At 49.0% G+C, this 13,398-nt stretch overlaps 1 protein-coding gene across 1 annotated transcript in view; it reads left to right on the top strand.

The window, feature by feature from the left end:
* Positions 1-13,398, top strand: part of CLSTN2 (calsyntenin 2) — a 615,182-nt gene that overhangs the window by 503,239 nt on the left and 98,545 nt on the right. Inside the window, exon 8 of the mRNA XM_045791881.2 lies at positions 2,978-3,099. Within this exon, the coding sequence (XP_045647837.1) occupies positions 2,978-3,099 (122 nt within the window). The remainder of the gene's footprint in view (positions 1-2,977; positions 3,100-13,398) is intronic.

Consider the following 13,398-nt stretch of genomic DNA (forward strand, 5'->3'; position numbering starts at 1 on the left):
CTGAGACAGAGAGAGTAGCCTGGCTTTCGTTAGTCATGAAGTAAGCCTGTGTCAGATCGGTTATGCCAAGGATGAGTTCTTCTGGGACTTTCATGCAGGAAGGACCCTGTAGACGTGCATGAGATCACACTGAGGTTTGGCACTGGGTTCAGAGCTCAGCACATGATCCCAGCAATCACCCTGCAGCTTGGTCCTTGCAGTGCCTGGCAGGGCGCTCCCCTCACGATCCAGAAGCCTGCATCAATGAGACGACAGCTTAGGACCGTCCACACCAATGGAAAGCGGCGCAGGCTGGGGTTCACAGCCACACACGTAGAGTCCTTTCTGAAATGTATCCAATACCCCTGGGAGGCAGGTCACACAGATACTTGCTTACAGAGGAGGAAGCTGAACTGTGAAAGGTTGAAAGACTAGCCTAAGGGAATGCAGCCGATTACCCAGAGCAACAGGATCGGACCTGGTCCTCTGGGCCTGAGTTCCAAGCCTGTGCTCTGGGACCCATGGTGCTCAACCTGGCTACGCAGCAGAAAAACCTGGCATGCTTGTAAAAATGCTAAGATGCCAGGGCCCCACCCCGGTGCAGAAAGTCCGAGTTTCTAGGGGATTCTTTTGTGCAGCCGAGGCTGAACACGCTGCCTTAAATGATGATGCCTCCTTGTCATCAGAGCAGTCTACCCCACGGGCATGTCATCACCTCGAGGCAGCACGACCTGGTGCTCCTCTGCCTTGGCCTTGGCACAGAGCAACACTTTACAAGCAGCTCAGCACTGGCACGAAGAAGATAGGGAAGCTTTCTCTAACTTCTTTGACTTAAAAAATATATATCTATAAATACCTGCTTGCCCTAAATTTAAAAACTATCAGGAATAAACTAAAGCTTTATTAGGCTTTTATATATCAGAAACATTTTTTCAAGACATGTTTATATCAGAAAACCTGAAAAACACAGAAAAGTATAAAGGAGAAAACACAAATCCCCTAAAACCCTAATACCTAAAGATATTTCCTGATTACATTTGGTATATTTCATTACCAAATAAAATCTTATTTTTATTTCTATGTATATGTGGAATGTCCTTACAATTTTTACTATTTTATAATACATGTGATACCATTATGTTCCCTGTTTCTTTTATGTAACATTATATCCAGATCATTTCTCTTCATGATAAAATATTCTTTAAAGACATGAATTACATAACAATCCAAGATTCTGTCATGGGGCTTTATTATTTCATTTAACTGGCTTGTTTTGTTAAACATTTAGCTACCACAAAGAACACCAAGGGTCATGAAAAGAAATGAAGCAGATTTCTGAGTGTACCATGTCCCTAGCCCACTAAATAAACCAGTGACCCCAGTGTGGACAGTGACTCCAGGAATCCAAACTAACGGAGAGGGAGGGAGAAATTTCCTAGGCCGGAAATGCTCCAGACCTCCATTCTTCTCGTTCCACTTCCTCACCCACAACCGCTCCTGTCTCCAAATAAAAATAAAGGGGGAAAAGGTCCTTCTTTCTATATTTTTCTGACGGTAGACAATAGCTAATGGAAATCAGCTGGGCAATTGTGAGAGGAACAAGAAATATTGAGTAAAATCGCCATAATCAGGCCGGGGCATTTTATCAGTCCAAAGGCCGAGTGGCCACCCAGACATCAGCCTAGGCCAACCCTGCCACACTGGCAACAGCTTTGCACATACTTCCTTGTTCTACCAGTTAAGATGCTTTCAGTTACAAGAAATAGGAAATACAGATCAAACTGATATCAGATGATCAAAGAAATCAAAATAGTAAAGGAAATGTAGAGTTCTTGTAACTGAAAATGGCCAGAGCTATGACAGCTTCAGGCAAAGTGTGATCAAGGGCTTGGCCCTTTTCTCTGCAGTTTCTCAGATCTGCATATATGTATCGATTTCATGTTAGCAAACAGGGCTGCAGCCGCTCCATGCCTCCCAGTTATATACTACAACTTCTAGAGAGAGAGCGTCTCTCCTATTTGCTTTCTGATAAAAGAGAGTTCTTTCTCAGAACCACTCAGAAAAGCTTCCGAATCACTGGCTTGAACTGAGTGTCTTTCCTGACAGAAGCGCTGTGGCTGGGAGAAGGGCCTGCATTACCTGACTTGGGCCTGGGTCCTGAATCAATCACTGTGGCAGGCAAACCAACCAGAGCCCAGGCCTAGAAGCGGGATGGGTATTGATTCCTCACGCTCAAACCTCGAGGTTTATACAGGATGTACAAGAATCGATCTCACTATCCTATTCCCGTGATTCATTAGGACAATCAGCATCCCTGTCATGACACAGGTGAGAAAACTGAGGCTCTAAGACCTAAAGAATTCTCGCAGAATCATCTGGAGATACAACTCCACCCGAAGTCTGTCTGACTCTAGGGCCCATGTTCTTTCTACAACAAAAGGTCACCTCCTCATCCGTCTGTCATTCATGGAGCACGTGCCTCTTAGTAGGTTTCCGTGTATGCTGCTATGTAGTGCATGATGTGAGTTCTCTGAGGTCAAAGAGCAGCTCCTCTTCTCCCAATGGCTGTTACCTTGTGGCTGCAGGACATCACGACTGGGACCCTTGATGCGAGATTTCCTAAGCACAAAAGGAAGTCTTTCTATCAGAGGAGGAAAACAGCCCATCCATTGTGTACGGGGAGAGCAGTATTTATTCGTTGCTTCGGAAAGACATGGAACCATGACTAATGCTGAAAAATCCATCTGTCCTCTCCTCCTAGCAACTGAAAATGAAGCCGCTTCCCCTAACTGCACACGGTAAGGTAGAGAAGGAGACATGCTCTGTGGTCACCATTGTCAAGCCTGATGAAATGAGACAAAAGCCCAGTACTCTAGGAGAAACCAGCCGTGTTAAAGGAGCTCAGCGTAGCTGACATGATTGTTGGAGAGCCCCCTTAGCCTGGGGGCGACGGAGGCAGGGATTCTATGAGCACTCAACTCCTCTTCCTGCTTTGCAGAAATGAACCGGCATCACTACGCCCTGTATGTGCACAACTGCCGCCTCGTCTTCCTCTTGCGCAAGGACTTCGACCAGGCCGACACCTTCCGCCCCGCGGAGTTCCACTGGAAGCTGGACCAGGTATGGCACTCAGCTCACCCCTCGGCCCAGCTCCCCGCTTTGCTGGGGCGGTAAGTGTGCTCCGGCGACGATAGCAGCGAGGCGGCACCTCAAAGTTCTGCTCGCTTGCTGAGTTTTGGAAAAATCAGCTCAGGGAGACACACGGCATCTTAAAGTCAAGAGAAAAACCGCGGCCGTAAGCCCAGCTGCGGGGGGAGGGCCTCACATCCCCGCTGGGACCCTCCCCAGCAGGTGGTGGACCTGCCCACATATATCTGGTCCATTTGCTCCCGTTGAGCTCCTGGGACGCTGGTGCTCTTGGTCCCAGGCCCAGTTTGTGGTCTCTGTTAGCACATCTTTATGGCATAAGTGCCTGCGCCTCCTCTGTGATGCTCTCTTATATCCTTGGGGCGACGGTGCAGCCTTGCTCTTGGTGACACAGGTGGAGAACAAGGGACACGAGGACCTTGAAGTAAACAGTGACATGGTGCACTGTGGGTAGCGCACGTTCTTTTCTGAAGTGCAAAAATCCGTGACTCACTCTGGTGCCCCCTGACTGGTGATCACAAGGGCCACCGTGTCAGCCTCGTCCATGACAAATGAAGTGTCTGCTTGGATTGACAAGCTTTGAAGTGTCTGTCTCCAAGGGCTGTCCAGGGCTGAGATTGTGGAGGTGGAAGTCACTCCTCTGGGGGCTGTGCCCCTGAGAAAGGTTCTGCGCAGCAAGCCTAGCCCGGCCTTCAGTTACACTTGAAATTGGGGGCGGGGGAGGGGGCATACGTGAATTTTTAAAAATGGTTTTAAACTATCAAGGGGGAGGATGCTGGCAGACGGGGAGGGGACTGTGGAATGGGTCGGCTTCATGAGCGGATGAGTGATGCTCATTCCGTGGTCTTACTGTCCGGCACCCTACCCGTATCCCGAGTGCTTCTAGGGACCTCAAGCTTCCTTCCTTCCCCTAAAACCCACTGTGTGTGCTACCTGCATCACCTTGTCTAGGGCTGAATGTTCCAGAATCCTTCCCTTCTCTCTCTTTCTTACGGGCATCTACCCAGGCCCCCGGTAGGGCTAGTTTCAGAGAGCGCTACTGGGAAGCGTTCCAGAAGGAACTCATTTACATTGAGATGAGAATGATAGCTGCCCCCTTTCATCCACACAGAAGCACAGACGTGCTTTTTAAAAGATAGATTCATTAACCTCAGGGAACTCTCAATGCTGGACCTTCAGGCAATGTGACAAGGTCAAGGATGCCAAGCTGATGGAAAGGTGTTTGAGGAAGCCCAGTGGCAACTGCCTGATCTATTCCCAATAAAGCCCATCCTGCTGGAGCCTGGGGTTTTGCAAATATGGCATCTGGATTAGTACACGTTCCTCTGAATTAGGAATTCTGGGTATTGCAGAAATTGTGAAATCTTGACTTTGCTTATTTGATTTCCCAGCAACCTCTCAGCTACCTTCTGAAGTGCCATATGGCTTATATGGGATATATTTAAATACATAAGACGAATTGAGATGAATTAAACTAAATTCCATATTGTGAGGGGTTTTAATAAGAACATTGCTATACTAGCCAGGATAATTACAGATGCCCTGCAGCGTTCTCTAAGATGGGATTGAGAAGGACTGATCCAGGCAAATGAAGCCACAGGGTTTGGAATTAAAAATAGGGGAGGAAGGAATTCTGGTTCCAGATAAAGAAAGAATGACTCTAGGAATTCTGAATTCTGCCCAAAGTGGTGAATTTAAGGAGGGGCTGATTACTTGGATCTCAGTCATCGGTGTCTGCTCTGTACCAGGCCCACTGATACACCCTGAGCTCACTTTCACCTCTGCCCCGCACCCACCCCCCCACCCCCCCCCACCCCCAGGCCTCGAGGATGAAATGAGGCCGGGACCATGGTCTCGTGACCTGCGCAAGGTCACACAGCGAACCATGGCCTGGACCTGCCCTTTTCTATTAAGCTCTGCTGCTGCTTTGGTGAACTTGCTAATTTAAAATGTTTTCACTTCTTAAATTTTAAATATTTTTAATTTAGAGATCAGAATTATCATTGAGATGCAAAATGTTTATAGTCTTGATGAAACTCCATGAAACTGTCAAATCTTCACTTTGTCTTCTTCCTTGTCTCTGTAGCCTGGGGCTGCCGTAACCAAGTACCACAGCCTGGGGGGCTTACACAATAGACATGGACTTCCCACAGTTCTTGGCTGGGAAGTCCAAGATCAAGCTGATTCAGTTGCCCAGTGAGGGCCCTCTTTCCGGCCTGTAGACAGCCGTCTTCTCACTGTGTTCTCACGTGGCAGACAGAGAGAGAGCTCGCACACTGGGATACCTGTTCCTCTTCTTATAAGGCCCTATGGGATTAGGGCCCCACCCTTAATGATCTCCTTTAACCTTGACCACCTCCTAAAAGCCCTGTCTCTAAATACAGTCACACTGGGGGTAGTGCTTCAATGTATGAATTTGGGAGGAGAGGGGGACACAATTCAGTCCATAGCATTCTTTACTAAAAACAATTAATATTAAAAAAAACAACTTAATGGCTACTTATTGGTGATCAGAAGCCCCAGCCCCTTTGAAAGGAGGCACAGTGGGTACAGTATAGGAAACCTCAACCACACTCATACTAGCAATCCAGTGGTACATATAGACCCAGCCACAGACCTCTCTCTCCTTTATTCAGCTGTGTAGACAGAACCTTTCAGAAGTTTCTTGGATGTAAATCACTTGGTGTTCAGAATGTACATACTTGATAACGTCTCCTCCCCCAGGAAGCCGCCTTGACTCACCCCCCTGAGTGGCTTAGCTCTCCCCAGTGCTCCCCAGACTCCATATAGAACTCCATCCCAATGCTTACTGTACCCTAGGAACCCATTTATCCTGCCTTTCTGCTCACGATGCGCTGAGCTCCTGGGAGGCAGTACTGTGTCTTACTCTCTCTAGCTCATCAGTGCATATTATAGCCTTGAGCACACAGTTGGTGTCCAGTAAATGTTTGCATAACAGCGAATGGATGTCAAGATCAAAAGAAGGGAGAGAGGACGTGAGGGAGGGAGAGAAGGAAAGAGAGGAGAAAAATCCAGAAACCCTTCAAGCCTCCTGGTGATTAATTGATCTTTTGATTCATTTTATGCAGCATTTTAAGATTCTAAAATTTTGTCATTTTTTACTCTGTGGATCTCAAATGTCGTTTGGCTTTTATCTTGATATCTAATTCCAAAGATTTTAGGGTAGTTTACCGGTAGTGACTCTGTAATTATTGCAGAACTTTCTGGCCTGGGCCAGAAACGACTCAAGCCAGTCTACTGACCCACCTGGGAGCTTCCAGAAGCCTAAGAAATGTTCTAATGGCTAAGGGGGCTTCATCTAGTTCTTTCCTCCACAACTGATGCTGAACACAAACTGTGCCAGCCCCTGTGCTCGGAACCCGGCTCAGCTGCTGAAACAGCAGCCCCTGCTCTCCATAAGTGTCCACGACCCTGGGGCAAACACAGTTTACATCGATATGTGCTGGGGCAGAAGGCAAGGGGCAGGTGGAGTGGGGGGGGTCTGTTGGAGCCCATTCTAGAGACACCTGACATGGACCTGGGAAGAAGGGCCCAGAAAAGCCCCCGAGAGGGGACGTTGTCCGAACAGAGCGCGGAGGGCTCAGTGACGCGGAGCCAGGCAGCCGAGATGGCAGAGAGGCGAGCAGGATGCCCAGCTTCAGGAGAGTGTAGGCTTCCGGTGCGGCAGACCCCAGGCATGGGGCGGGGAGAGCGCTTTGGCAGGTATTAGGACCCACGTTTAGAGGAGCAGGTGTCAATTAAATCCCAAGAGGCGTTTCACATCACGTTATTGAGTTGGTACTTTATCCCCAAAAGAATGGGCTATTGTCGAAGAATTTTGTTATTCAAGGGGAATTTAGGGATGGGTAAATGTGAATAATGCGAGTATGACATTCATAAAATTTACCAAATTTAAGTAAATGTTAGCTCAGGCCAGTGGCAGGGGCTGCCTGAGAACCAGGGTCTCCCCTTTCCTTTCTCCACGGCCAGGCCAGGAGCTCAAGCACTTGACAGAGGCTGCTCTTGGGCATTGAAAGCAGAGCATGATATGCACAGAGCTCTTCAGGAAGGTTCCCAGGGAGGGAGGCTGTTGCCACGGAGGAGCTGTGTGCTTCCTCCAGCCCCTTTGCCCCACACCTCAGAAAGCCGTCGCCAGGGTGGACAGACTGCCAGGTAAGTCCATTATCGGGCCGCTCCGGGAAATGTCCCTGACAATCCAGTGCGCCTCACTAAAGGGATCCTAATGATGAAGAGAATGTCATTTTAATGGGATTTTTACTTATGATCTGCTAATACAAATCCCTCGAGCCTGCAGCTAGTTATGTGCAAACCCAGACGGAAGCGGAGAAGAGCGCCCAGCTGCCCGCTCACACAGGAAAGGTGTATTAATTTGCAGCCCCTCCCAGCTCTACCATTATTTGGATGTGGTTGACTCAGTGTCACAAATTCTAATGATCTTCCCCTTGGACTTCTTGGTTCTTGGAGGGGGACGTGCTGATGTTTCACAGCATGTTCCACTTACTAGAAGACACAGCTTGAGTGACAGTCTCAATCGACCAGCAAGAGGACAGGTGCCCCCAGCTTATATAAGGAAAGAAAAAATGCCTCTCTGAAAAATTGCAATGATCACAAGATGCAGGAGTGAGATTCATTCTGCTGGCTGTTGCTGTCTCTGTGCCGGAACTCATAGCGGTCCCCAGAGAGAGAGGACATGGTCCTGCCCAGTGTGTGGACCCTCGAGAGCATTCTCCTGCAGGAGCCCGAACTCTAGTCATTAGGAGTGGGGAGAAAGAGGGAAGATGCCTGGCTGGGTGAAGGTGGGTCCTCCCTGAAGACTCAGCCACCACATGGCTCTCGGCCATCCAAGAATCCAGGCCTGGGGCTGCCTTTCCAACTGTCCAGAAGTTAGAATCAGAGTTTGATATAAAACCTCCCCATGTTTAGTATTTCCTCACTTAAAACCACACATCATCAGACTCAACGAATGTTCTGCAGTCGACCTTATTCTGTGGTCACCAATCTGAGACTACTGATAAAACAACAACAAAACGCTAGGATTTTCACACAGGAAAACCACACAATAACATGTCTATTTGAGACATTTGGATCTTCTTAAATGAGGCCCACGTGTTCTTTGTAAGCACCCTCCTGTTCTTCTAGCACCAGCCCCCCGCCCCTCCAAGGAGAAGAGTCCTGGGCTTCCAGTGGCAGGGGCAGGGGAGCATGACCCCCACACCTGGGGGAAGGGAGGGGCGAGTGGGGCAGGAGCCCCAGACCCAGGCCCCTGGGGTTGGTCGTCTCCCCTCCTCCTACACAAAGGAGGCAGTAAGGCACAGGCCCAGATCTCCCCAGAAACAATGCCAGGGCTGGGATTTGAGCCAAAGGCTCCCATTTGTCTTGGGCGAGAGCCTCTGCTGGTCAGATCCTTTCTATTGCGTGGAGTTGTGCCGCTCCTGCCAGAAGCTGCAAGTGAATAAATCCCTCATTCCCGGTGCGGAGGAATGTCAGGACGAGGCGGCCAGTTTGCCGGCATCTGCTCTTCCAGCCACACTGGGAGTCAAATGGCTTAGTTCAATCATTATTATAGCCGAGTGCCAAGGAGTTAATTGGAGAATGGTTAGTCCAGTCCAGACCAGTCCTCTTAATGAGCAGAGTAATCGGGCTTTGTCAGCACTCTAATTCCGCCACTAAAGACTATTTCTTGGTTGCATGAGCCATGTTTTCCCTGATGCAGTGGCCACCCACTCACCGTCCTGCCCACACACGGGCCTTCAGTGACACCTGTGTTCCTTCTGGAACATGTGTCCTAAACAGAGGAGAAGAATGTTCAGAACCTCTTTTTTTCCCTCTCTTTTAGGCAGAATCCCAAATGACGTTTTCTAAGATGCCAACTTGCAAGGTTGTTCTGAATGAAAAATGGTTGTGGGGAGGGTTATTTACTCTCCCTTGTCTTTCTCTCTCTAATATATAAGGGCCCCACACAAGCCCCTTCTCTTAGAGTCCCTGTGCCTGCCTCTTCCCATCTTCTAGACCCTTGCAGAGAGCTGGCTTCCATGCCACCATAGTGATCCCAGAGAAGGGGCCTCCCACCTGCCCTGGACACTCCTGGTCCCCTCACGTCAGGGCTGTGCAGTGACTGGATTGTCTGCTCCCTGGAGAGGTGACTTCTGACACAGTTAGTGCATTTCTCCTGTTTTCTTTAGAGAGGGTGCAGCATGCTGGCAGCCGCCACTCCAGCCCACTGCCTGAGCCATGTTCCCTCCCTGGAAGCCCCGTTCGTGGTGGCCTTGCAGCCTGGCCTGGGTCCCTGCATCACTGCTGGCCCTGAGCACCGCGTGCCCTGACACCTCAGCTAGGTGCCTCAGCTCCCCTGTTGGCCGCTTGTGATGGACAGAATAATGGCTCCCAAAGATGTGCACCCCCTAATCCTTGAAACCTGTGAATATGCTATCCCCCATGACAAGACAGTGATTAAACTAAAGATCCTAAAATAGGGACATTGTCTGGATGGGTCTGATGCAGCCACAAGGGTCCTTACAGGAGGGAGACAGGAGGGTTAGAGTCAGAGAAGATGTGACAAAGGAAGGAGGGATCAGAGGGATGTGGGGCCTTGAGCCAAGGAATGTGGCAGCCTCTCTGAGCTAAAAAAAAAAGAGAGAGAGAAAGAGAGAGAGAAACAGATTCTGCTCTAGAGCCTCCAGAAGGAATGCAGCACTGCCAATACCTTGACTTTAGCCCACTGAAACTCGTTTCAGACTTCCGACCTCCCAAACTGTAAGATAATAAATGTGTGCTGTTTCCAGTTACCAAGTCTGTGGTGCTCCAGCAGCAAAGGGACACTAGCCCATCACTCGTGAGCCTTGGGGAGGCCTGGGGCTGCCCCAGGCTCCTAGGTGCGGCCACCCCCCCCCCCCCCACATCTTACTGAGGTGATCCTGGGCCGGCTTCCCAGGCAGACCCAGAGACTCTGCTGAGCCCCATGCATGCTGCCTCTGTCTCCTCGGAGAGCGTGGCCCTGAGAGGGAGGAAAGAAGGGGCGATGTTCCTAGTGCTCCTCATTGACAGCCCGCTCCTCGCTTCCCACAAGCCTCTTGTGGGGGATCCCCAAGGGGCAGATTTAGCCTTTCCTTCTGCTCAACACCACACTGTTCTTCTAGCTAAGGTGCTGGCCCCTCACCGGCCATAAGTGAAAAATCTACCTTCTCTGCTTTCAGGGAGGAAGCACTGAGTCCTCTATGCTTGCTTCTGGAAATGCTACAGCAAACCTAGAAAGTCCTCTCTCTTGACAGAGGCTCACGCTGGAAGCTGAAAGGTGACAAAGCTGATACACCAATGAGATTCTCTAGATCGTATGAGTCCTGCCCCTGAGGCACAGTCACCGACTCCTGCCCCCATGGTGCCTTTCAGTGTTCTGCCCGAGGCCGTGCTCCGAGGCAAGAGGAGCCTCTTGGCTCCACGGAGCCCCCCTTGCCCCAGGGCACTGGCACCACAGGCCTGAAGGTGGAGAGCACTTGCAGCCAGCCACCTGCGCTCTCGTCAGGAGTCCCAGGGGAAGCAGGCCCCCACTGCCACAGCCACCACCTCCACAACGCCCCCCCCCCCCCCCCCCCGTGTCCTGGCTTGCCCCCTTCCCCGACTCACCCTTCCCACTTCTTCTTTCTTCCTCCCTGGAACCGCCTTCCAGATGAACTCTCTGCTCTACTCTACTCACCCCTGCAGCGCAGGTAAAGTCTCTGATCTATAGATGGAAGTTAGCACACAGCTCCTGCTGAGAGCTCGGGAACAAAGGGATGTCTGCAGCATTCCAGAAGCAGAAGCATGACCAACAGAGGAAGTTACCAAGAGACCTGAATGAAGCGCACAAAGGGAGGGAGGGCAGCTTAGCAAAGTGCAGCTTAGTGTTGCCAGACGTTAGTGAGTGGGTTGTCTACCTAACCGACTGTGAGATCTGATGACAAGCACATGGTGTCCACACTCGCTGAGGGTTTTCACAGGCATTTATCGGTATGTCCGGAGCCATCTGCTTGAAGGGCTGATTTCTCAGGGCTTTCTTGGATTTCCATTATTACCCGAAGGATTTTCTTTACTTTTTCTTCTGAAGATCCTGTGCTAAGGGAGAAGCCTAACTCTTGTCAAATCCAGAGCTATTTGGATTATTCTCTTCTCGCTCAGTCTCACTGGTGTCAGCCACTCCCTCATCCGGGCTGGAGGTAGAAGGCTATATAACTGTTAAATTTAAACTAATCAGGATGACTGGGTGGCTCAGTTGTTAAGCATCTGCCTTTGGCTCTGGTCATGATCCCAGGGTCCCGGGATCGAGTCCCGCAATGGGCTCCCTGCTCAGTGGGGAGTCTGCTTCTCCCTCTGCCTGCTGTTCCCCCTGCTTGTGCTCTCTCTCTCTCTGACAAATAGATAAATAATATCTTTAAAAAAAATAAGTAAACTAATCAGATATACTAAGTATTCTGTACATTCCTCCTTTGCTGGCAGACCTGGCTCTTCTCTGGTCTCTCTTCCCCCATGAGCAGCTGCTCAGCGATTCCTTTTGCTCCCATGAAATGATTCTTTGTGTTCTGACCTGTACATCTGCCCAGAGGCAACGGATGCATTTTTTTCAGTAGACATCCCATAATGCGTATTTAAAGTCAGTGTCTCTCATTCTACTGTTAAAAGAAGAAAATAATGTCAACACAATTAAAAATGCCTAGTAAATCAAATCAGCTTTTCAGTAATAAACTAAGGTGCTTGAGCCTTGGGGTGGACCCATTTGGAAGTAGCATTAACTCGGTCACTAGCCTGGCCATGCTGTGCTCCTGTCTTTCCAGACCACTTCAGGGACTGGTGCCAGTGGGAGGTGAGGGAGACTCCTCCTTGGCCTCAAATCCAAATGTCTGCACTCATTATAAGAGAGCTATTTTTCTCTGTCACTTCCACACTATGGAAAGACAAGAAATTGACAAAGCTGAAGGCTAATATAAAATGGCCAATTCTAATGCTAACGGCTCATTTAAGAGAAATAAGGTAAAAGCACTGGTCACTGTGAGGTCCCCATGTAGTGAGGAGGAGAATTGGAACCAGCATTACTTCACTGCTTACTTGTGCCAGGCACTTTCTTTTAATTCTAACCAAAATCTTGCAGTTCAGGCATAACACCCGGGATACGGATGAAGAATGGGAGAGATAGCAGGTGCTTTCCACATCTCTTACCTAATACATGGAAAAACCTTAAATCTGACCTTAACATACACATACTCCAAGAGGGTAAAAGGCACCATTATTGACTTGGAAGAGTTTGCAACTTTAGTGAATACCCAAGATGACAAGAACAAACCAATATCCGTGCTGATACGTAAGTGCTGAGAACAGGATAAGGGTGTCCATCCAGGAGCATATTCCAAGCTTAGCTTAGGAGGAATCACGATTTAGCGTTTTTTAAAGTAAGGATCAGCTTGCTCCTGACGCACAGTGAGGAGAGCGCTGTTCATCCCATAAAATAAGAGAAGCCGGCGGAGTTGTCTTCTCAAGGGAAGACCCTTCTCTGAGGAAGTCTTGCACAGCACCAACCCTCGAGGCCCAGCAGTGAGATTAATCTGCCCTACCTTCCCTGCTCTCTCCCAGTCCCTACGAGTCATCTGTTTCCATCTTTAATGTCTAAACATGCAAATATTGCTGCACTTACTGCTCGTTAGTTAGCTAAAGGAAGTGCCCTTTAATTATGCCTTTAAATAATGAACCTTCTCCATCACCCTGACAATCAGCGCATGTTTAGAAGGAAGCAAGGCCTCATTATGAGACAGCCACTACATCCCTGGCTTACTTAGGAGATGGTAGCGCTCTTGAGGCAATAGAAGTGGAAGTCTAAAGACAAAGAAGCCTTGCGTTTGCATGAACTCCTTGTAGCTTTAGGTGCATGTTGCCTGCTACGGAAAGAGAGGAAACCAGCATATTTTGAGAGGCCAATCCCTAAACTCCTTGATATCCATGCATTAAATCTAAACTACATGGTTAGTTTTGAAATTATTTCTTATCTCAGTTTTATAGATACTGAAATTGACATCCTGAAAGATGAAATAATTTGTATAAGGTATTGGACCAAGTCTACCATTCTCCAAAGCTCCACGTTCTTTTCCATTATGTGTGTATCTTGTTGAGACGTATTTACATAGCGTGGCAGAACTGGGTATCTTCCAGGTCTCCACTAGATTTCTTCATCTTTCCACCTTAGCAGAAACTCACAGGACTGATTGCTTCCATACCGTTCTCAGGCACAGG

This window comes from Ursus americanus, chromosome 20 (assembly GCF_024610735.1).
Source record: "Ursus americanus isolate L20-20 chromosome 20, mUrsAme1.1.p, whole genome shotgun sequence".
NCBI lineage: Eukaryota > Metazoa > Chordata > Mammalia > Carnivora > Ursidae > Ursus > Ursus americanus.